Source organism: Toxotes jaculatrix, chromosome 2 (assembly GCF_017976425.1).
Source record: "Toxotes jaculatrix isolate fToxJac2 chromosome 2, fToxJac2.pri, whole genome shotgun sequence".
Taxonomy (NCBI): domain Eukaryota; kingdom Metazoa; phylum Chordata; class Actinopteri; family Toxotidae; genus Toxotes; species Toxotes jaculatrix.
The window spans coordinates 16,301,296-16,327,377 of NC_054395.1; the positions used below are offsets into that span (position 1 = coordinate 16,301,296).

General features: G+C 41.7%; 1 protein-coding gene across 2 annotated transcripts in view; it reads right to left on the reverse strand.

Moving 5' to 3' along the window:
- cpne5a (copine Va) overlaps window positions 1-25,262 on the reverse strand; it is a 67,250-nt gene extending 41,988 nt beyond the window's left edge. The window contains exons 1-7 of one of the 2 annotated variants that reach the window (XM_041051737.1): window positions 25,138-25,262; window positions 13,601-13,641; window positions 12,697-12,743; window positions 8,871-8,974; window positions 7,714-7,753; window positions 6,717-6,731; window positions 6,473-6,549 (exon numbers count right to left, since the gene is read on the reverse strand). In XM_041051737.1, coding sequence (XP_040907671.1) covers window positions 6,473-6,549; window positions 6,717-6,731; window positions 7,714-7,753; window positions 8,871-8,974; window positions 12,697-12,743; window positions 13,601-13,641; window positions 25,138-25,247 — 434 coding nt within the window. In that variant the 5' untranslated portion in view covers window positions 25,248-25,262. The remainder of the gene's footprint in view (window positions 1-6,472; window positions 6,550-6,716; window positions 6,732-7,713; window positions 7,754-8,870; window positions 8,975-12,696; window positions 12,744-13,600; window positions 13,642-25,137) is intronic. The other variant, XM_041051728.1, reaches the window with a different exon arrangement.
- Window positions 25,263-26,082: the final 820 nt, after the last annotated feature.

The window sequence follows — 26,082 nt, forward strand, 5'->3', positions numbered from 1 at the left end:
CAAATCCTGTTGTTATGTGAATTCTGTTTTGCTCCTATGTGCTCGCTAATTATGAACACTAAATATGAAATCCGATTACATCGTGAATGCATCCTATTTTACGAGTGTGTAGTGATGCAATGAGACCATTGTTGACATTTTGATTACATAAATTACGGCACAGGCTCTAATCACTTCAACAGTGTTTGATTTATTGGTAAATGAGCCATTCATCAACCACCTGCAAACTAAAAATCACTTGTTTTGAAACAGAGAAAGAGAGGATAAGGAGAACTTGTCAATCAAAAAGAAACTTTCTCTGTCTGAAGACAAAAGTTACTCAAAGTCATGACAGCGAGTTCACTTCCTTCCTTGTGTTCTCTCCTACCAACAAGAAAAACCTGTCTCTAGAGGACATAACGAGACCATTTCAATTCCCCACCGGCAAGAACAGAACATCCCTCTCTATCCGAGGCAAAGAGAAATGCCCACTGCTCTTTGTTATTACACATATGTCGTAAGTTGCATTTTATTTCACTTCCACCCCTGCAGGTGCATGACATCAAAACACAGCCAATTTTCCTCTGCTTATCCCTGTTGTGTCGTGAGGCCACGGCACCTCTGGCCCCCTCACCTGGCTTTGGGAGGCGAATAATGGAATTCATTTCATGTTACACTGGGTCGTCCTGACCTCCTCTGTGGTGGTTACTGCTGACTATAGATTGCAATCTGAGTGCCGACAGATCGTTTACCAACTGCTGAATGGATTAACGACGTGGGAGCGTTAAACTAGGGTGGCGGAGCACTCATTCAGATGCTTTAAGGATGCTTCCTCACCTTTTCTAGCAAAGTGAATACTGTTTTCTCTGAGTGCAAAACAAATCAGCTGAGCTTATCTGCGGCATAAAAACCTCCACTGTCCTTGGATGCTCTTGCACCTGAGGCCTCTATCATTAGTGTGAAGACAAAAAAAATCTATTGCCTTATTATCTCCAGAGCTTTAAAAAACCAAGACCTTTAACAACCATAGTTTTTGGGGTTTTTTTTTTTTAATGAACTGCTTCTTTTCATGGCAGAAAAAAAAGGGGGGAGATTTTTAGATTTTATGTGATTGCAAAGTCCTTGAAGGCTCATAAACAAAATCATTCAGAGTGGGAAGGCCACAAAAACTGTTTGCTACAAGAGCTGTGCTGCTGAGAGGGGAGGCGTTTTTGCCTCTTAGAATAAATCCCTGTTTCATCGGACAAAAAGAGTTCTTGTACAATCAGCACAGTTGGTGTTTTCCACACCTAAGCAGGAACACACATTATTAGAGAGGGACCCTTGTTAGTGCTCAGCCTTGGAGCCCAAATTGGCATTTAGCGAGGCAGCAGAATGCTCTAATTGTGTGTGATGTCCCGAGGCAGAGGATGCTGATTACTGTAAGCCGTCTAAAACACTTCACCTACCAGTTAAGTAATACAGGCAAACACTGGGCTAAACAGGCAAAGAAACACTCTACCTGCTTCCCTCTGTCCATTTACAATTCTACTTATGATACTTAGATCGGTTATTTCTCAGTTTCACCAGAAAATGAACTTCTCTTACTCCCACTCATTATTTAAATCTGAAGAGTAAGTTCTTTCCCCCCCCCCCATCTCAGAGGAACTGATGCTGTGTAGCCCGGAGTCAGTCAGCCAACTACATTAACCAACAACTTTAAAAGAAGTGAGTCTCTGAAGTCGAGATGAGACGAGTGATGCCTTGTGCTTCAGTTTTTTCTGAGTAAACTTCTGGTGAATCATAAAGCTCTGATGCAACACAGCAGTTTGAAATCTAGTGAGCGTGACGCTGTAAAGATGTATTTGACCTTTTTATATATCTTGTGATTGTTGATTTTGATAATTATGTGGTGATGCAATTGTGTATTAGGTTATCGTCCAGCTATATTTCATTTCAGTCTCAAAACTGATGCTTGCTAGTGAGAAATGAGAAGCTGCTTTGGTCTATGTCTGTGTGAAATGAAAGACCCATTTTTTTCAAAAATTGCATTGAATTTTGAAGGTCAATCTGCCACTTTCATGACTAAACTGGACTTACATAATGGAGGCATTTTCTGAGCATCAGTAATTATATTGTTCCATATTTTCATGACAGTACTAAAGACAAAAGGAGAATTTTTAGCATGTTGAAGTCTGATCAGCTATACAGTACAGTATAGCTTAATGCTGCGTGTAATATAGCTAAACTTACAAAATGCAATCTACTGCAACAATAGAAACCGCAGCTCAAAAGAGTTGAATCAACACCTCTGACTCAGACTGAACAAATATCAGACATAGGTTTCACAGATATAATATTCACTGCACTTCTGTTATTTTGGATTGCATTACATTACATTGGGTGGGTGTTGCTGTATTTAATACTTGTTTTAAAACTTGATTACAGGGAGCAAAAAGGATCTGTAGAGAAAAATGAGAGCAGATACAATGTTGGAAGAATGTGTAGTCCTCAGTGGGAACACAAGGATGAGAGCCTGAGGGAGACTAATAAAATATTTCACATTTATATTTTAATACCACAACTGATTTAATTTGATGCAATCTTGTGTTTTAAAACAGTTGAAAGCAGAACTGTGCTTCACTGTAGCATCATTCATCACTCTGTTCACTGTTTATCATCATAACATCTGGACTGGTGTGAGTAGTCATCATTTAACATGTGCACCGGCCAATGTGTCAATCAAAGCATAACATTAAAAAAGATCATTGTTGATTGTTCTGATGCTATGCTCCCTGAGGCCTCGTCACACAGATGAATGTGACAGACCCACTTTGGAGCCATTTCTAATTTGCAACAACAGTGTGAAATTATCTTTTTGCTGTTTTTCTCTCAAGACTTTAACAAAAAAATAAAGAAGAGCAGAAGAAAAAGAGGTGGGCCTAGCAAATATATTTCTTGATAGCAGTTATTTAAAACAAATCTAATTATTGTCATCAGAAAGCAGGTTTGATGTTAATGTGGCCTGTGACACACTGGTCAGTGCACATATTAAGCCATATCTTCCCACACCAGAAAAACTAATAATTTACAGAAAAGCTGCGATTAAAAAATAAATTAATAAAGCAATTTTGATCAAATATCGGCTCTGCTTTTATTGAATCTGGCACGTTTTAATCAAATTATGTTTTTATCAGAACAAGTAAAAATTAAATACAAAATTTATCAGTTTAACTACACTTTCATCTTCTCTGTTTTTATCATTTAATTTTTGAGTTCCACCACTGGGTTCGCTTAAATCGAGTTTCTGCTTGGGCTTTGACTCTGAAGTTTTGAATTCAGAGTACCACTGTGGGGCAGCCTCTGTTGAGCTGTAAAGACACATTTCCAGAGTTTATGGTGAAGGTTTAAAGAAAATACAGAAGCGGTCGTTGTCACTCTGATAACAGAACTGAAGGCATAAAGTCAATATAACATTAAACTGCAACGGTATCTCGACATACATGATATATTCTAGAAGCATGAATTCAACCTCAAGCTTATTTTCATTTAAATGGAGTAAATTTTAGTTATGTAATGCACAGGCTTAATGTATCAGACTACAAAAATTACTTATTAGCTCCTGGAGGTCGTTTATCTTTTCTCATAACTGTACCGACAGGCACAGAGACAAGCTGATCTCTAATGTGAGCTTAAAAAGTGAATAACACTAGAAGTCGCTTACTATACCTTGCTATTGTGTTTTTTTTTTTTTTCTTAAACTTCCTACTCAGTTACCACTCTATATTCAGAGTTGCAGAGACAACTAAAAAAACATAAGATTATTCCCTTTGATGATGGTTTGGCTCCCACAGGTGGGACACAGTTCAGGTGAGCCTTTGATGTGAGCTACAGCTTTCAATTTATTCAATTGAGCATGCACAGTTTTTATATGTATGTACATACACACACACATTTTTTTTTCTACATTTCTACGAATCCCTTACTTCCCGTGGCTCCCATGGGTGCACCGAGCACACCCACGACAGTCATTGTGATTTTGCTTACAGTTCATTTCCTGCCTCAAACATGCAGCAGGAGGGCACAATCACAGTAGGCTAATGGGTTTGACATGCTAATGTTATGCTGCATTCATATGCTCTAGTGTGTGGTATACAATAATTCACCATGCCAATGGAAAAGGTTACTGCTATTTGTATAATGAACTCTATTATCACTATACAGCCATAGTATGATTCCTTCCCGCAGGCCATACACATAATTACAGCCAAAAGAGCTGCATGACAGCAAACATGTTTTTCAGTAAAAGATGTCATTCACCGGCATCAGTCAATCATTTAGCTTTGCATTTTCCTTGGCTACCAATAACTTTGATACATGCCTCTCATTAAAACCACATTATAAACAGAAAGGATTTGTACCACTGTGTCAGTCCAGTGCATCATAGCTCACATTCCTTCCACTTGGCACAAATTCCCGTTCTAATAAAGTCGCATGGGAAAAGCTATACATTTCATCTGAGCTGTTATTGCCCCCAAGACAAATATATCTGTGAAAATCAGCTCAGAAGCAAATGCCAGAAGATGGGCATGTTTGTGCCCATGTGCACAACATTTACAAATTCAGAAATGATTGAGGCAAATCACTGAGCCAAGGTTTGAGTTGCAGGTTATATTTATGTGAATATGAAGGGAAAAGGCAAGTGTGTATATGTGTAAATCATTAAAATCAAAACTATGGCTGAGTTCGATTTTTTTGATTAAACGCATAGTGGTTATGGTCAATGTCAATGTCACTATAACATGGAACCTGACATTCCTATACAACTAGTTTGCACTGGCAAACACATTTTGAAGGCAGTGTAATGCTCCTCTGCTTCTTCTTTACATTTTTATTGATCAGCACAACAATTTGCCAATGCAAAATGGTCATACTAAACTTTCCAACTTGCAAAAGATTCACTGTGACCAACTTATTTCCACTGTTTTCCTACAATATCAATTCCTAGCAACTAAAGCATTACTTATGTTTTTATGGTTGTGTTTAGGCAACACAAAGCATTTGGTTTAGGGTAACAGAAAGACTGTAGTCTTGGTTAAGTATTGAAAAACACTGACTTGAAGTAGCACTAGAGCACGTTGACTGGTTCAATATCTCAACAAAACCAGGATCTTTCCCCAAACTTAGTGTAATGGACATGAACCCTGGTCTCCAATGTCTCCCAGTGATCTGAGAATAGCAAGCTCAAACTACTCCCTATGATTTCAGTGCTGTGTAAGGACGTTACCCTTCAGGTAAAATGTGATCTACATGATGTTCTCACAAGTCTACTAATACACATTTGTGTGTGCTTGACAGAGGAGGGAGCGAAATTAAGACAGAAAGAGAGCGAGGGAGAGGTTTGAGGGAACAAAAAGAAATCGAGAACACGATGAGGAGAAAAGGGGTCAAGCTAGAAAAAAGAAAAAGAATCTGGTGGACAGAAGGAGAGAGAATAAATGAGAGATGAAGTGTGGAAAATAGGGAAAGGGGTGCTGATGTGCTTCTTAAGCAAGTCATTGAATGCAGTGTGCCTTGGGAGGGCTTGTTTAAGCATGGCTAACAGATTTCCTCAGTCCCTGTGGGAGCTGTTCCTCAAAGCTGCAGTCCAGAGGGGTACTGTCATGTCAGCATGCAAGACAAGGAGATGGAGCACATAGCCATTAAACAGGTTCTGAGCTATCGTCTATCACAGGAGGGGAGGAAAACTCCATTACTGATGGATACTGTTTTGCTATTCAAAAAGGACACGGCTGAATAAAACTGTACCCTTACCTGAATGAAAATCAAAAGAAGCCTATATTTTTCTGCTCTTCTGAATTGCTACTTGCTGACATAAAAGCTGCTGGCACAGTTAATAACAACACAAGTGAATGTTTTCACAAGGGCCTCATTTCTTCAGTTTGGAAACTGGTCTGTAGAGACAACCATATCATCATCATCACCCACTGCTGCAGCTAAATTTGGTGTTTGCATCAGTGCAGAGTCTCAGCAGCGATCAAGGTGCCCCGCTGAAGCTGCAGAATCAATACTTTTGTCCATCACGTCTGCCTGGGGCTCTCCAATCCACTCTCCGTGCTAGATCGCCTCCCTAATGACAGTAATTGCATTGAGGAAGCCCCCGGTCGTGTTCAATTACCCATTCCCATTCCAAGCACACGGGTCTAATCTTGCAGTGTAATGTACGATACAGATGGCTCTAGAAGGCAGACATATTCATCACCGCCTCATCTTTGCTGGAATGTGTGAAACCCTGGAGGAGAGCCACGTCACATTTGAATGGACTGAGAGGTGGCACTGAGTTTTCATTACTTGATAATATCTGAAAAGTCATGTTTGCAGAGTTAAAATTGTTCTATTTGCCTGCTTGAGAGGATAAGTAAAGTAAAAACCTCTTCCTAGGTCTGAGTGGCCCTTATTCGTTCCACTGGATTGAGCAAAATCAGAGCGTGAATACAGTAAAATGAACACTCACCCCAAAGGTTTCTCCAGGCGACTGGCAGGTGAGCCCACAATCTCTCCCAGTGTACAGTAGACCTGTCCCAAGAAGTCCTGCCATGGGGGGAGGCATAAAGTGGGATGGAGAGAAACACAGGTTGGGGTGAAGGATGGGGGTGTTCAGATGGATCACGGGGGTAACAAGGAGAGTCGGTGAGGAGTTAAGCATCGTCACAAGCATTGTACAGTGATAAATTAGGACATCTGAGGCAAACACGTACGTTAAAGTCGGTTGGCTTCCAGGGTGGAGAAGGAGGAGGAGGAAAAGAGAGAGACCAGGCAGCAGCAGTGACACAACAGAGCATATCATGGAACAGAAGGCACATGACTCAAATACCAGACTGTCATCAACAAAGTGCAAGAAAGAAGAGCAGAAGTGGATATGTGAAAGAGCGCAGATAGGCAGAATGGGGACCGCAGAGGGTTAAGAGTCACAGAGATCTCAGAGGAAGAGAAAGGGAAAGTGAAAGAACACATGAGAAGAAAAAGCAACGAAGGCAGAGAGAGCTTCACACAAAGAGCAGTTTGTTTCCCGAGCATGGACCACAATGTAAAAACATGACAATAAAAACATCACAGTGACAGAAGCATAGTTAAATGATGAAAATTTTGGTCCTATGCAAACCAAAAGCTGCAAATATATTCTTTATGTGTCTGTAAGGTATGAGTGGGAGTTTTTCTTTTTTTTTTTTTTATCAAAGCTTTAAGCATAAGCATAAACATACATTTACCTTGAATGAGCTGAATGTATGTTCTATAATAAAGCAATGTCCCTTTCAGACAAAGCTTCTTTCTGAATAACTACATTCAGTCTTGGAAATTACAATCTAACTTGCAAACAACAATAAAGAGCACATGGGGAAATGCATTGAAAAGCTTTGATAATGATGTGCAATGCTTCATTTCTCATTAAAATAAAAAAGTAATGAGGATATACCAGATGCAGATGAAATTTTTTTATTATTATAGCTCTGGAGGAATAAAGTACTTCATTTTACAAATTGAAGCAGATGGAAGGTGAAGAAAAGTAAACATTTCTTCTGGCAGATGAAGCATAATTCACTCATTATTCCAAAATATATTTGAGCGTTTAGATGCCACAAACTTCGGTTTGCACAGAACCTAAATATTAGAGGCATGCACTGACAATTCAAACAAATTCAAGGGCACAATATAAAGTTAAGGTCCTGTTTCACAAAAAAAAAGGTCTTCACTTACATGCTTTGCCAGATCTGGACTTTTAGAGTCAATATCATACCTGAAATCACAAAGAGACCACAACTCTCAGAGGCAAAGAAGAAGGGAAAGAAACACGGAAGACATTACAAATTACTACTGACTCCAATAAAAGGATCCTGACTGCAGTGTGGGCATTTTGTGCCTGTCACTCACACATCTAGGTCACTGGGGGAGAAGAGGGGAGTGGCCCAAAAAAGAAAAACGTAAGCAATAATGTGACAGTTAATTAAGGAAGTCATTCCATAGTTTATGAATGTAATTTCCGTTCTAAGCTCAGGGGATCGTTTTGAAACAATCTACCAATGCATAGAAAGTTTTGAGCATCTGCCAGTCAAACTTAATGTAAAAGTAATTAAGCCTCAGTATGCCCAGGCTCCCACCTCAGTGATAAAAGAGAGATGTAAATGAGTAACACTAATTGTGAGGGGATGCACTCCTTCCTTTCCTGTTCCAGAGTCATATCATGATGGCACGCCTAATGAATTCAGTGTCTAAAAATCCTCAGAGACCTGCAGTGCGGTCCTGGATACATCCTGGAAGTCCACAAGGGACTTCATGCTTAAAGGGAGGGGAAAAGAAATATGTACAGGTTTTTGGGAGCATATCTCTTCTCCTTGAAAAAAAAAAAAAAGAGGTGGGGGAGGGGACTTTGTTCTGGGAGATCTCAAAATGAAACAGCACCTTCCTGACCCTCTCACTAGTCTGGCCTTTTCAAGAGGAGAAAGGCAGCTATATGTGAAAGTAGGGAGGACAGGGGTCTCAGTGAGGTTTATGGGACTTATGGGTTTCAGACGTTTGCTTTGCTTAGCAGCAGGGAGATTAAGGATAAAACTTTATATGAAATATTTATCACCCTTATACCAATCTCTCTTCAACGAATAACTATTGAGACACCGCACTGATGAATAATTCCTCAGGAGAGAGCCAGGCTGGTGACGAGGGAGGGAAGAGAGAAGAAAATCAGAGACAAGACAATAATGGAAGGGGGAAGAGGGAGAATGAAGGAGGAAGATGTTAAGCTTGTGGTGGAAACAAGAGAAGGAACTGGAGGACTGGGTTTGAAGAGGACGGAACATCTGATGCACACACACCTCGGCGTGTGTCCTCAGAGGACCAGATCAAACGAAATAACTCACACGTCAAAGCGCAGGTTCTGCTTCTCCTCAAAGAAGTAGTCCAGGATGTACTTCCTGACAAAGTCTGGGTTTAGCGTGTTGTCTATCACCTCTGTTCTGCCAAACTAGGTCAGAACCAGGAGAGAAGGGAGGAAATAAAAAAAGACGAAGAAGATGTGAGAACAGAGCTTCGGAAAAAAAAAACACATCATGCAGTCACTCAGAAACTACATGTATTGCTCTATTACCTCACCTCACCCCACCCCTCTATCTTCATCCCTGACAGCCGTGTGAATTCACAGCTTCGGATAAGCTCAGATTTGATTAACAGAAGTCAATGATCGCACAGTGTCAGCTTTTTTTCTCCACCTCTTCTCATTGTGGTGGGGATGAGCCAGCCTGAGGAAAGCACTTTATTGAGTCCAGTTACTCTCATTTAATTAATACCACATTCACGCCACTGTCACTCTCAGAGCCACTTCAAAACAAGGGACGGATTTTGGGGGGGTGATGAAACAAAGGCAAAGAAAAATTGTCGCTTTCGCATTTTGTCCTTTACACCGGGAAACTGTCACAAGTGATGGGAAACTATCTCCTGTTCCCTGGTGTTAAGAGGAAAATGGAAAGCCGCCAGCACAGACACCGAGAAAGGATTTGTCAGTGTTACAGAGCAAGACCTTCTGATGAGGTGATGTGCTGATAAACAAATCAACAGACACAGAAAGCGTTGCACCCGCCGCAGAAGCACACTCACATTAATTGTATCCAAAATGAATAATTCAGAGTCAGAGAACTGATGTTGAGCTGCATAAATAAAACATCCCCGGTAGAAGGTGTTACCATAAACTGACACAGTGAATTAATAATAGCAGTGTTAGGGCTTAATGAAGAGATGAAACAGCAGGATTACAGGGTCACACCTTTGTGATTACATCCAGTGGAGCTAAAACTCAAAGTGGGACTTAAGAGGGGAGCTACCCAGAGTAACGTTACACCTGGATGGACAGATGGACGCCTATGCTAATGCGAAGACAGTCAGACTGTATTGTGTGTAACATAGGACAGTCCGAGAGAGTGGGTTTGCTGAAGTGTAACCTGCCATCAAACCAAAGTGTGTCTAAGCCTATAAAAGTTTAACTATCGTGTGGCTCTACCTCTTCTCTCGCTCTTCCTGTCAGAAAGTGTGGGAGCTCCGTTCCAGCAGATGCAAAGGAGGTGAAATATCCACTGAGCAAACAAGAGTCTGTTTCAATGATAGAAGCTGAGTGTGGCAGCAGGGGGCCAATAGCATATTCGCTTTGGTCTCAGGCCAGACTTAACAAAGGAAGACGAATCAGCACCAGAACAAAGAACAGCCACCCGAGGAAATAACAGATCTCCCACTCCACATATTATTCCTACCTTGGCAAGTAGACAGTCAGCCTGAAAAGCCAGAGTTGTGAAAGTACTACAATTAACTGTCAACAGAAAAAAAAAATGGGTAAGGGGCTATCTGGGCACTGGCAGTGTGCACTTCTTCCCCTCCAATAACCCTAACCAGAAGAAATTGTGAGCTGGAATGTCAGAAAATTCATCTTGGTGAAAGATTAATGTCTGGGAGTTTGACTAAAAGTGGAAAGGGCAGGCTTTCCTTGAATTTAGGGAGGGTATATTGTATCAGCTACTCAGCTGAGTTAAAGTGGTGGGCTGAGGAAAACCTGTCATGCACTAGGAGTAATTACAGACGAGGGAGTTGAAGATTAAGACTTTAAAGTCATGTGGTAACAGAATGATGGGTTGCAGCCACAGTTTTATATATTCAACCACGGATGCTGACAAAAATTAGTCACGGGGGCACAGGTCTCAAGAGGAGCTGATGATGACATCCTCCTGGAATCAAAGCAAATTATCCATAACATTCGTCTTCATATTCTTCTCTTGATGGAGGAATATAAGCGATTAGCCGCCGATGGGGGAGTCTGTAACTGGATTAGAGACGAAGTGAAAGGTGCTCTGACCAGCCACATCTACTCTCGGGAGAACAAAAACAAATTAGATGACAGAGGGGCAAAAGAGCCGCATAGCTTTATCAATACCGCACAGCTTGACTCTGGTGCTCACAAAGTCAGCTGTCATCTGCAACAACAACAACGTCTCTCAGTGAGACATGTTCAGGCTGCACCCACAATGTGTAAAGCTCGAGGTGGGGCAGTGTAACCAGAGGTGACAGGTGTAGGAGGCTCTTCTCGCCTGAACACTGCACTTGATGCTCTTGTGCATTTGCATGTTAATGAGTAAAACTACTCTCTGGATTTAGAAAAGAATATCACTGTGTTGCAACAGCAGGGAGATTTATTCTTTCTGCTGACCGCCCTTGAAAGACATGTGAGCAAATATTATAATCAGACACCAAGCTCAAGTATTATTTGCTCTGAGTGATTAAAACTGCTGAACCTTTTTTTTTTTTTTTTTTTAAATAAAGCAATAAAGAGAAAGACTCAGCTCACTCAGTTTATCAGCAGATCAATTAAACAATTAAACATCCAACAGATCTTTCCACAGATCTATCAATCATTCATCTTAATTGTCCTTGCTGGGAAGTTTATTTATTTTTGCAATCAGTTTGGAATAAAAAAAAAAACATCGCAGCCACTTTACACACAAGCTAAGATAACACAGACAACCAACTATTACACACACTAAAATTTAATGCATAAAAAAATGGACAAGTCTCAACATGAGAAACAAAGTGTGAAAGTTAGCAGCACTGTCTTGTTAAACAATCCATGACTTAAGATCAAATGTGATGCACCTGCCTCTTTGTGTGTGCGCGTACCTCTTGTCTTTGTGACATCTTGGCCCATCTTCACTTCTTCAGACGACGGTTGAGAGTTAAAGCAACAGTCTGACATTTTGGGAAGTACACTCATTCACCATCTTGCCTGAGACTAAGATGGGAAGAGTGACACCACTCTGGAGTATCTGGACCAGATTACCAGCAGAAACTGATTCCTGATTCCTAGCCAAGAAATAGTCCGTGTTGCTTTGCTTTTGTAAAGGTTAGATGTAGTTTCTCTCATGTACTGTATGTTGAAATCTACTGTATGTTATCAACTAAAGCCCGTTTTAAAACCTTCCTCCATTTTTCAGAGCCCACACCCACTGAAACACAAGATTATAACTGGCTTTGTATCTTGAATATCTCGAAAATCTCCTGTGACAGTCGTCTGTGCACCAGCGTGACAGCAAGGTTTTTGGTGGAGTCACTAAAAATCCTATTCAATCAAAATGTATTTGAGTGTGAAAGCAGAAGCAAAATATTTTAAGCCTATGAAGTATCTGTCTTCCTGTCCAGCAGCATGTATATACAGCATTGGTTGTGTTGCATATTTCTGACTGAAAGTGTTTCAACTGCTTTAGATGAAAAAGAATATCAGAGTGTAAAAAAATCTTAAGTATTCCCCATTGAGAAGCAATTTAAAATGGCCATTTCAGTTTATGTCCTTCCATTGAGATTACAGGGACAAATAATAATCCCAGAAGGACCCTCTGTCTTTCTGAAATCTCTGCCTTCCTCTCTGGTCTAATTAAGGCCCAGTGGTCAGCAGCCAGAGGGAACTCTGAGACAGAGGCAAATCTTTATCAATATGTGTAGCTGTCACCTTAATCAGCCAATCAGTCACAGCTAACACAGTGCTGACCAGCGCATGGATATTCACAGGGTCAATCAATTGCAAGTGATTGACACTCACAGCATTTACCTTGAGAGTGAGCAGGGGCAGGGGGTTGTAAAGAGAGAGCGGGCTGTCGTGGTGAGGAGACAGGCTGACGGAGCTGTGTTGACAGAGGGACGCCTGTGATCTCTTACCTCTCTCCACTGTTTGGACTCGACGCCCTGGGTATACAACACAACCACTGTGGAGAGAGGAAGTGGAGGTGGTGGCAAAGAGAAACAGAAAGGGAGAGAAGAAAAGGGAGAGAGGAATACATTGTCACTAAACAATCTCAATCAAGCAGCCCACTTCTTCAAATAGTGTTTGTTTTGTTCCTCCTTTGCTGACATTCATCATTAATTACCCTGCCACGCCCTGACGGCATAATGAAGTGCCAAGCTTGATGATGCTGCACTGCATCAAATTCTGGGTATGATGTCCACATGCACAGAACAAAGCTTTGAAGCAAGACTGAAAGCTCCTGGAGCACAATTTAAGGCATGCAATCAAAACACAATTTCTCAACGGTGGGATTCTCCTGATTCCTATTTGATTTCGCGACTTCAAATGAAGCAGAGGCGGTCGAATGCTATGTGACCTGTCATATCCCAAGGTTCATCTTCAGGCGAATACAAAACAGGGCAAGTGTGATATTTTCCCAGTAGCTTATTTACACAAAGGGCTCGAACCTCCTCCCTATTATGTTAAATGTCCCCCTTCATTCTCGATCCTGCAGGGAGTATCAAAGAAAATGCCTTTATGGCAGTTCCCCATGTGTCTCACCAAAAGATACCCATTTGTATTCAAAGGCTGGCGTTTATACCCTGCATGAGATTAAGGTACTTTCTGTAGCTCTCAGTGAGGAAAGGTTGTCACATTACTGTGCAAATGATATGCAGTTATTGAAGGAACACTTTGAAATAGCAGAGTAAACTGAATCAAAGTTAAGCTCAGCAAAAGTAAAAAGTAAAGCTTCGCAAAAGGAGAGGAGGTGTAAATGAACCGTGTTCAGAGCGAGGAAAAGCTAAGCTGCAATTAGCATCGTAAAAAAAAACTTACATGGGTCAGATTTGGTGAAAGTGTCTCGGTCCAAGAGGTTCCTGTAGGAGAAGCAAACAATTATACATCAAATTCATATTTTCGAGTCCAGCATGTGTTTATGTTAGTCTGATTCATTTCACTGAATTTCAGGACTGCAGAGTAACATCAGAAAATTCCATCTTGTAGACCTATGTAAATGCTTCCTCTCTTATGCAGTTTAATCAAGAAATGCCATATGCAAAGAGCTACAAGATAATTGCATGGTAATTCACAACCGCACTTAACACATAAACCATACTGTCCTTGAGTTTTCATTTCCAAGTGAGCAGAACAATAAGCACATTGAAAAGCTCAGTTAAAGGACACAGAAGACTCAGAGGCAGAGGTGCCCCAGTGAAAAGATGGGTATGAAAACAGGCAACACAATCCTTCACATTTGTTCTAAGAGGAGACAATGTTTTTATCTCTATCACTAAAAAATGTGTGTGCATGAGCGCGCACACACACACACACACACACACACACACGGTGGAAAATCATGGTATGCACATGCCAAATTTTTTCCATTCAAGTAAAGGAGGTTGTTCAGGACAAAACAATAAAAATGTTCACAAGTGTCAATTTTAAAATGAGGCATTCTTGATAAAAATCAAAAAAAAAAAGAAAAGATCAAGAGAACAAAAAACACTGAACAACCTCTTTTGTATAGGTGACTAACCAGTTGAAATATGGCACAAATGACAGATGCTGCTGTAGTGTAATGGGACCAATTGTTGAACCAGGTGTTTGAATGATGACAAGGTGACAAGTTACTTCAGTTCATACTCATGAAGCTTTATATTCTATATTGACTATGCCTTATGCATCAAAGGAGGCACAATATTTCAACAAGAAACGTCACAGCTGGCATGACAGAGAAAGCAGAGAAAGACCTTTTCCCCAATCACGACAATTATAAAAGAAACAGTGATAAAAAGAAAACAGGTTCATAAAAAATAAAAATAATTCTCAAACAACTGAATCTGCATATTATTTCCCTGCCATTCAAGTGTGTTGGAGTCACCCAGGTCAGCCTGAGAGAGATTCTAATTAGAGCTGCCGCCATTAGGTGAGTAATTAATTAGGTGATTGATTAAAAAAAATAATTGGCCTTTGTTTTGATAATCAACAAATCAATTAAAGCGGCAAATGTTCTGTGAGAGAAATGTGAGGATTGTGTGCTTTTCTTTGTCTTGTATGACAGTAAACTGGATATATCTGCATTATTGACTGTTGGTCAGAGACATCAGACTCTGGGAAATTTCTCATTTTCTAAGATTTTACAAACAAATCAATCGAGAAAATAACTGGCAGACTATTCGATAATGAAAATCATTATTGGCTGCGGTCTTAACTGTAATGGTTATGTGACATAGGTGAAAAAATGTGACAGTCTGAAGAACTTTTTGGCTTACCGCCAGGCGAGCAGCTTTTATAGGAATGAATGGGCTATCTTGGAACACAATCTCCAGATCCCTTCATGCATCCATGACAACACAAAGGAAAGTGGGACATTCAATGCACAATCAGCTCTGTTGCAGCGCAGATGTACAGCAGCGTGAAGGTGAAGAGTCTTAGATGTTTTTGTCTTGGTGACTCTGAGCTCAGGGCTGAAAGCAACAATCCGCAGCACACACACTACGTACTGCATGAGGATTTATTTCGCCACTCACAGCAACATGGTACTATCAATACATTGAACAGGGTCATCGGTATGCATCCATGGGCTAAATTAGATTCGATGCTCATTTAGCATCCATGGCAGTATCCTGGAGTCGCTGGAGGCCAGAGCACGCTCCATGTGGGCCATATTGTTGAGTGTCACTCTGATCCAGTTCTTGTGCAGCGGTGTCATTATGTAAGTCACACTCATTCAGGTCTCATTCAGTCTACCCCACTTTGAACCACAATCAAAGAAAAAAAGGTTACTATTGCATGTCAGGATACCTTCAACAGCCTCTAAATCCTCAAATAAGGCACAACCTTGCTTGCTGTGGAGGAGCTATCCAGTTCCTCACTGATCATCATCCAACACCTTTTCAAGCAGCCAGACACTTCACTGATTGACTCATTCAAGATAAGAACCGCAATCAGCATTAATATTATTCATGCCATTTTTTTTTTCTCTCTTCCAGCCTGGATTTCTGTGTGTTTTTTGGGAAGACGAAGGGAAATTCTGAGAGTTTCCTTTAAGTATTTTCACAGATCTAATGAAATGTCTGTTTCATTTGATCTGTGAAAGATCTAATGAAACTGACATTACCTTCAAAACGTAAGACAGTGCCACCATCAGTCACTTCATTCAACATTTTAGACGAGAGACATTTTCTCGACGGTCTCACCCATCTCATTAGCACATCGGTGTGATGCAAAAGCCTATAAATATGTCTTGTTTCTGTTTCTCCGATTGTGAGCTGTGTTGTTAAATAACTTGCATGCAGTTCAGAAGAATCCTCATCCCTTTAGGGGACGGCAGGATTTCAATGAATATAGATGAGATTTCAGGACTGAATCCAAGCAACGGGACATCATTCATGTACACGTAATTCTGCATTCCTGGACACAAAATCTTCTGTCACAGGGATACGTGGGGGGGATAATAGATGCAGCTTCGTTGGGTATTAGCCTTGGGCTGACCTGACTACAGTTGGAACATTGTCAGTGTAATTATCATTGGAGATAACAAAGCCATCCATGACTAACTGCCTCTTTGTATCCACCTGTTACTGTCTGGCATCCATTACCCTCAGACAATTAGCTTGTCCATCACCTTATCCCTCAGTGCGGAGGAGAGTGTGCCACATGGAAAAAGGAAAACATGACATCCTCTTTTCACTTCTGCACAATGTTACCATAGAAAACAAGCCTTTATTTGAGTTGCTCAACCTCACTTTGTTCTCACAGACCATGTTTGTTCCAAGACAAAATGATTAGTACACAGATTTATACACAAATACAAATTAATCCATCATCTTAGTGTGCACATGGCCAGAGAAGACACAACGGTACTGCAGGATGGATATTAACGTCTCACATAATCTATCTGCTTTCACTGAAGCAACGCTGCTTATTTCACAAGGCAACTCCTCTCTACAAATCTCAGTGGGATAAGAGAAGATCATTATCCCAAAAGCTGATGTAGGGAAAGTTTGTTGATGAAGATGAAGTTCTTTGAAAGTAGGACAAAAGTAATTAGATCCAGCTACTGGTTTAGATTAGAATTAGATCCACACCAGATTTCATGTATCAACTTTGTTTTAGACTGTAGCACTTTTGTGATGAATATGATGATCTAACCTGAAATGAGTGAATGACAGCAGCTAACATCGCTGTTCTTATTCCTCTTGATCTCATCTGGAGTGTATTATTAGACCCAGTACAAACAGAACTACAAGAAATAAAGTGAAATTCAATCAAATCTGCACTCTTTTTTTGTTGTATAAATGTATCAAAATAGTGTTTTGTTTGGCTAAAATATTGATAAAAGTTTCCATTACAAGCCAAGTGTGAAGGAGGTTTGACCTCTAAAACATAGCTGGCTGCTGAACTCTAATTTAAAAGAATATATTAGGAATATGTGCTCCCTCTCGGTCAGATCCCTGGAGATATTTTAGCAGCTCCTTCGTCCATGTGACTGATTATTAAACTAAGAAAAGTGGGAATTAATTCCTGCACCTGCAGTGCCTTATTGTCAGCACTCCCTTAATTCTCCTCCACTTTCTTGGAGTTGTCGAAATCATAATTGGCACCTTGGAGAAATAGCATCTAATTCAGTGGAAAGAGGTTTTAAATTGTGTTGAGTTTGGCTGGCCAGTGCCTGTATGAACTGCTGCCTCATTGGTTCTTAAAAGGACACGACAAATGCAAGCTTAAAAGCTAAGTCTCTGACTGGGTTAGAGGATGGAAAGTCTCTATATTACATTAGAAACAATGGGAGATGGCTGGGAGCAGAAAGTGAAGGATGGTTTGCATTTTCAAGTCTACTCTCACTTCACTTTCTCTCTTGCCCTATGGCCCTCTCCTCTTTGACTGAGGACAGACATTTTCTTTCCACTCACACACCACGAGGTCAGTAGGTCTACTTTTTGTCTAATATAACCTTAAGCAGTGTCTGAGGGGTCAAAAGGTCAGAGCACCAAATAGGGGATTATATATGCTGCAGCAGAGGACGACTGGCCCTTTACAAATCAGCGGAACTCCTCTATTTAGACTGAAATATTCAGTTTTCCTTGGGGCCATTTTTGTAATTCATAAAAAAAAACAGTACAGTGTATTATGCAGGAAAGGTCATCAGATAAAGGCTTGTACCAGGGAAAACTGCTGAAATTAAAACAAACATTAAAACGACAACTGATAAAAATCTCAGGCACTACTGCGTTTCATTAACATAAAGGATCTCTGCCTGTATTGCATAACTGGATCCACGGATGGTGACAGATGTTGACGATACAAAGTACAGTTGCTTTTGTCTGGATCTCAAACACTCCCCTCCATTACATTCAGCCCCTGAATGTCCCTTTATTAGTGACAGACCCATCTGCTGACCTTCACTGTGATGCCACCAGGTGTCTTCTTCTCCTCCATCTGTTTAATTATTCAGTTTCTGTCCAACCTGGGATCCCTCCAGGTCGACAATACCTGCTGCAGAGTGCTCCCAGGGTGGCCATCTCATGGGCAGTGACAGAATCTCAGTCATAAAACCGCTCCTCTGCTAGTATAATAAATGAGAATTCACATATGCTATGACTCCCTGTTTCGGGCTGGCTTCTGGTGTGCGACTAATGTCTGACCTGGGAATAATATCACTGCTAATTGCACACTGTGACAGCAGAGAAAGGTTTTTTTTTCTTTTTGTGAGGCGCTAAGGGAGATGCACACACTGATAGTATATGGCTGTTATAACCCTGGCACAGCACTTTGCACTTAGCCTACTCTGAATTCATGCCAATTTCCCTTCATCTCTCCTCGCCACATGAAAAAACCCAAGCTGCAAATATCTTTGCAGGCACACAACAACCATGTACTTCACAGACCAGCAACATAAAGCACTTTAAATTGTACACTATGAACAAATTAGGCACAGTAAAGCTTTTCTAAGCTCATACATATTTTGGCTTTGAAATGACAGTAACTGATCATTAAATGGAGAAAATGGAGAAAAGAAACTCTGCGTGGATTCAGTGAAGTGTGGAGTGGGGAGGGCAGGGTCAATTTCAATAGTGATCATGATGATAAAGCATATAAAGAAACTCTCTCTAAGGATAACACTAATTGATGCTAGTGAGGGATGAGATGGCTGCGAGCGTACCTTATAGGATGGAAACAGGGAAACGGGGCTGTCTAATTGGTGCTGGGCTCATGTTGAGCCTCACCAGGTGAAAGCAGACACAGCAGGTAGGTGGTGGCAAACCGTGATGAGCATGAACTGACGAACACTAACTAGCACTGTACGTCTTCAGAGGTATGACCACCTAATGACACGCGCACCTACACACTCAAACACACACACCAATCGACTTGAAACGTACCCACTGGGCTGGAAGTAAATTTCTCAACAGAAAGTCTGATAATCAGACACAATTTCCATTTTATTTTACTTCACGACATGGAAGCTGCGCTAGTGGCTGCCACTTCATGTTTTTACATCTATTAAAGAGAAGCCAGCTTACGAAAAACCATACAGCTCTGTTGATCTCATCAACACTTGCTGCCATTTTTCTAACACTATTTTTCATCCGTGTAGCTTGATGGCCAGATAGCTATGAAGCAAGAGAACATCCCTTCTTCATCCAGTTTATTAAGTTCTGATTTGTCACGTGCTTATCTGAAGTATGTATTTGTGAAACTACACAGAGGATGGGTGTTCTGGGAGCTAACCAGCACACACCTATCCACACAGGCTTTGTGCTTCTGAATTGTCTGTGTTTTTCATCAACACCCTGACGAAGGCTTTCAGCAGAAAAACAGTGATGTCAGCCATGTAATATTAAAGGCTTTTTATTATACTCTGAATTCATGAGTTTCTTCTTTGCAGTGTTGTGGCTCTTGACTCCATGGAGAACCTTTGTTCAATGAATGATGTGGTGTCACCCAAAATAACACATAGATGTGATATTCAAAACTTCATAAATTATCTGAAATCTCCAAATCCAAAACTTGGGATGATGTATGACATTTGTAAGGATTTTTTTTCTTTAAGTTACTTTTAAACCAGGTCAGTTAACTAGCAACCTGTTCTCATCACTTAAACAACAAGCATGTTATGCACTGACTTCCCAGGTCAAAGATATGAGCCTGTATGTTCCATTTAAAGGTACGTGACACAAATACAGCACAGCACTGGAAACAAACTTAAAACTAAACTAACTCATGGCTTCTACAGAAATAATAATTTCCCAGTTTAGTAGCTTGTGGGTAAGTTTATCTTATACAGGGCACACATTTTGACTGATAAGCCATTTCTCTGCAGTCAAAATTAATTGTATTTGTTCTTATCAGACCATGTTTCAGCTCTACATACAGCTTTGTAGCAATGATACACATACACATTCTCATCCACACAAGAAGAAATGTCCCTTTTAACCACAGTATACACGACAGTTCTAATGCATCTAACACCTAACTCAGATACGTCTACAGACGTGACATTAATCTGACAATGAGTGGCTCGTTCAGCCCTTCGGCAAAGCTTGTCAACAAGTGAGAGACCTTTAGCATATGCAACATAATGTGGTGAAATCTTCACCGAGCAATCTGTCACACTTTGTACAAATCCCTCACCAGCTCTCACATTTCCCAGACAAGCTGGGATCTTAGGTCAAATATCCCCTGCCACAAAAATCCACTAACATACTCTGCTGACCCTTAAGGTTCTCTGAAAATAGCAACAAAGGCAGCTTGATATCTTTGAGCCAAGAGGGACTGCCTTGATTTCTTTTTGCTACATCACACTCTTGACTTTTCCTGTCACTCCAATCAACACTTTCAGATGACACAAGCAACATGCAGAGTGTTATGAACCACTGGCATGGCACCACAACTGTGTTTCCATAGGATCCCCCTCTGCTGTCATACATCCCAAATGAGAATATATTAATAACACTGACACCACCACAAGCCAAGTGTCTGGGATCCAAACTCATTTTCACTGTGTCAGGGGTTCATGCATAATCATCCGCTTCATCGACCTGTGAGACTCGCCTGCTCCAATCTTAACATCCCCAAAATTGGAAGAAAAAAAAAAATTTGCCTCCTCATGTCTCTCAGCCTCGATCCTCAAAACAGATGCGACACATCACTCACAGGCCAGAGTCATCCTACAAGATAAAAGCTTCGAGCTCGCCTCAGGTCAGTCTTAACGCAGAACACGACAGGAAAAGAACAGCACAGTAAAAATGCCGCAAATTGAAATTTCTCTCCTACTCAGAGAGATCTTTAATTCATATTTTATGCTCTTGCACAATGCAAACTGGTTCAGCTCAAACTTGCTGTCTGCCAGGGCAAAACAAAAGGATGTTTCAACCAGAAAAAACAGGTCACAGGGTTTGATTGAATGGGTAACCAAGACTGAATGAGATCAACGGTTACAACAGTTATTAACACAGCAACAACAGCAGAGTTACAGGCCATAACAATGCACGGGAATAAAAAATAAGTTGGTTACACAGCTTGAATCCCAATTGCTCTGCTCGAGCAATTGTTTTTGACAGATCGAGCAGCGATGCCACACACCCTAATCGTCCTGATGATTTCATTAAGCCTCCTCCTCCTCCTCCTCCTCCTCTGCTGCAAGGACTGCCTCAGGAAGAGTTCAGCTTAAGAAGCATGCCACAAGTTTTCAGACTGACCCCAGGGAACAGCAATCAGTGGCCTTGTGCACCAGGATTCCTCCCCTGCAAAGCATTTGTCACAGGATTGCTGGCAGTCATGTGACCTCTTGTGTGTTTCACCAGGTAATGAATCCCTCGGGAGCAGAGTGGCCTGGTTGAGTTAGATCCCTCCAGCTATGGAATGCATTGATTGGATGCATTGCTACTCTTAACCAATCTATCACCGCAAATGAATGGTTACAGTGAGCTCTGAAGCATCAGCAAGAGACTAGGAGGAGATGGAGAAGATGCAGCGTCCTGATAAAATGGGCAATGGGGGCTGATAAAGTTCGATGTTCAAGCTGTCAGGTGGGAGGCTGAGCGCAGTGGAAGGGAGGGCGGCTTTGTCAGCTGATTTCACTTTTAACAGCATATGTGTGGTGTGTTTTTGACACGTTGCAAAGGACCAATAGATTTTTATAAGATTCCCCCTGTGGATCTGTTTTCAAATGGGAAGTAAAATAAAAATTCAAGCTACATTCTTGTGTCTGGTGGTTTTCTGGGACTAAAGTGCACATCATGTACTTAAAATGATAGTGTCCAAATCTGGGCTTTTCATCAAATCATTCTGCTCTTTTCTTTTCCCTCATTCTCCTCTGGTTGGTAACTATCTAAAAAAATGAGATGCCAACTTTCTAATCTTTCGGGGGCAAGAAATTCTCTTTCCCTCGCTGTTCTCTGATAAGGGTTGTAAACCTTCGTCAGGGTTGTCAAGCTTATCAGCAGGATCCTCCTCCCTCGTTCTGGTCACAGAGGCACACACAGTAAACAGTGCATTTACAAAATAATTACTAACATCCTGCTCATGGATCCTGTACTGTGATGAACCCAAGAGAAATAGGGGAAAAAAAACAGTTCATTAAATGAAAATCCATGTGTCAAGCCTTTAAGGGCTTTGTGTTTTTTGTCTGTGTGCACATTTTTTGCAGCATTCATTACAAAAAGTGTGCTTCACAGTGGAACCACAGAGCTGAAGCCCCAGTTTCCCTTAAGTCATTGTACATGGGAACTCTGAGACAGTCTGGTAAGCTGAGATATAAAAAGGGCACATTCTACAGTCCACAAGGATTCACGGTTACGACTTAGCTCAAAAGTAAAGCATGATGTAGCAAACTTATGCACAGACAAATATTCATCAGAGCTGATTAAATATTAACTAATGAACACACTCATTACTGCCACGTAAGAGGTGGGATCAAGCCTGTAAAAGCACCAGGGAGCCACTGGCCCCTAACGCACTGAACTGTATTCACTGGCATGCCTTTGGTAAGGCTGATATTGGAATAGAGGCCACTTGAGCTTGAAGAGCCATCTTGTCGCTGGGTTAGAGTGTAGCCCTTGTGGCTAAGAAGCAGATGCCGTGGGCTCAGCTCACTGGCTGACCTGTGAGCAAAAACCAATCAGAGCCATAGACGGGGAACAATGTGCTATCACAGCGATATGCACTTGTTTTGATACGGGGTTGTCTGCTTCAGTCCCTCCAGTTTGTCAGGGGGCTTGCTGCAATATTGGCAGAGGGTTATGAGAATGCCTGTAGGGCTGCACGCTGCAATTCAATTCCATGTGCGCCGCAATCTCTGAGCTTTCAGGCTTACTAAATCAATTACACAGAGTTGTGGAGCCTGAGCCTCTCACCCACATAACACCCATTGTTTTTGTTTGCTTCTATTGGATGGTTCAAATACACACTTGCTGATAAGTGGGAGGAATGGCTGCATGCATGGCTATGTATTTCACATGTGTCCACCTTTCGAGCTGTCCAGAGCTCGCTCTTTGAAGCGCTCAGGTCAGACATGAGCTACTGTAGCAATCGCCCCAAGTCACAAAGAAGAGAAGGCAGGACCTGAAGTCTCTGCATCTAAAAACAGACGATGTTTCAAGGCCCAGTGAAAGCAGGGATGAATTTTCTCTTCTCTATCAAACTGTGTCCTGGAGCAAGTCTTTGTTTGGAGAGACATTAATGACAGACAAGGGAGCTGCAGATCGACAGAGCCTGGAGGCATCAACACAGATCCAAGCTTAAAGAATGAAGGTCTGTGGGAAAAAAACAATTGTGTGTGCCAAGAGGGAAATAACACAGAGTCCAGCTGTGACTCACAACAAATGCCCCAAAATGGATAAAACACACACATACACACAAACAACCTGTGCTCCATATGCCAACCTTCTGCACAAATTTACCACACACACACACACTCACACTTGCCTCAGTTTTATCTAGGATCCTATAGCAGGCCTATGTAATGCTATTCATCTTCTTCAGACAGCCTCCACCCTCCATTGCTGCACCATCCTCTCAACCTGTCCACTCTATAAAAGTTAACAGACTTGTTTTGAAATATGACTAATTGATTAATATCCAGAGTGGGTTAAAAGGTCGCCTAGTTGTGCAACAGCAACAGTGGATGACGAAGCCGTGTTTTCAACGAGATAAACCATCAGTCAGATTCCCCTCCAAAACAACTGAGACAGTGATCCGAGGTTTCCAGAAGAATGCAGATGAGAGAAGAAAACGATGGCAGCGGGGTGTTTGGTTGCTAAATCTCTGGCCTGTGGCTTGACGTGCACTAATTTCAGAACTCGCCACGGGATCGGTTTCAACAGCAGTGCACAGGGAACACATCATTTTCATGCATATAAGACTGATCTGGCCAGGAGGTACAAAGAGCTAAACACTGTGCATTAGGGCAAAAATATGACACACAGCTGGGGAGGGCATGGAAACACAAATTAACACCAATTTCCGTGAGAAACAGCGATTAAAACAGCACCAACTATGCTTGTCGACCTATATAAAGCCGCCAGTGTTGCAGCAGCACACTGTATACAGTGATTGACTCTACCTGCAACCGGCGATGCCCCACCCTATCCAGCCGAAGAACTTGCCATCTTTGGGGTATTTAGGGTTTATTAGTAGGGGAGGCAAAGGAATTCAGTTAAAATGCCAATAGACAAGAAGGAAGAATATTTAGTGTTATTTGTGCACTTCGCGTTTCTGCAACAAATTAGTGTCGTTTTCTGAGCCCGTCAAGCGGTTGCAAAAGCTTCACACATGAGTCGCTACCTCAGGGGAAACCTCACAGGCACGCCAACAAACTCTACGACTGTCGATATCTCCCGTGACACGCGACGTGGCGCGCGCAAAACACAAACACACGACGCTGTGGACTCACGAGACTCTTGACGGAGATAGGGATTTATTATAATAGACACCAAAGCCTCAATCTCCACCATGAACGGGGTAAACAGAAACGCGTAAAAGTTTGGGGATGGTCAGATTTGTAGAGTGTTTTCTGTGAGTGGGGGAAATTCAAGACATTGGTGCAACGGTAATTGGGTGCTGTCTGAGTTTCCAAGTCAAAAATTATAAAGTTTGTAAAATTCAAGAATAATACAAAGAGGTCTGTCTGCAGATCTTTACCGGAAAGACGGGATTTCAGAGGATTTTACCAACAGGGCTTTGTCATTTTACCTTTTGTAAAGTTTTTATTCTAGAAAACTACTTCTTTTTCATAAGGAATTGACATGTAGCGAGGTTGTACTCATTACAATGTCCAGTCTTCTCAAAGCAAAACGCAGCCAACGCGCGCGGAGCCCCCCTAAAACCATGACGCAGACACAGCAGCGGCGGCACCGGCTTGGACTCACCTGCATGACACGGTGATCTCCACTTTGGTGGCCGGGATGCTCCCACTGAGAGGGTCGAAGTCACGGACCGTCGCCGTGGCTTCCACTTTGTCCATAACGTCGCCCTCCATGCGTGCGGGAGACCCAGGCCAACTCCCTGGCCCGCGTGAGTCCCTCCGAACCTGGAAAGCCGACGGTGGAGAGCCGGAACGCAGCGGGCGAGCGAGCAGGAGCGGGTAATGTCCAGGCAAACCTCCTAAGTGCTGTCCATTGGACGGGCAACAGCATGGAAAGTTGAATGGGAGGCTGCAGCGGCGAGGCGATTGATTTGACTGAAGTGGGATCACATGCCAGGACGCATCAGCACCAACTCTGCTGTTTTCCAGGAAAAGAATGAGCTCTTCTCAATGAGGAGCGTTTGAAAAGTAGAAGCTGTGAACTCCACCCCTCGTGTCTGCATTCTCTTACATGCTGGGCTGCGACTGACACTCGTTGCAGATTCAAGCTATTGATCTATGGCTGAAAGGATCGTTTTGGCCCAAATCGGTTTTAACAGCCTATAAAAAATAAACAACGAGGGTTGTGATTATGGCATTGGTTTTTAATTTATCCCTTAAAAAAAAAAAAGACGGATATAAGTAAAATATTTAGAGTGCAATTTTCTTTACTTGCTGTTTTGGTTTGAGAAACCACCGCCTCAGATTAACGACAAGCTAAAATATTCAAGCTGAACCTTAAGGTGACATGAAGCGGATGAATAGTTTATTTTTCACCTAGTGTTAAAATGACATCAGTTCCTCCAGAGCCACCAGCTCTTATTACTAATTGAAAGGCTGCTTGATGCTCTTTCAGCATCTGGACAGCTCCTCTCAAACTCCTGCAGCTCCAGTCACAGACTCCTTCCTCGTTTATCTTGCCAATAAAAAGTGACGTTTGTTTATCCCCCCACACACCTACTGTATGATC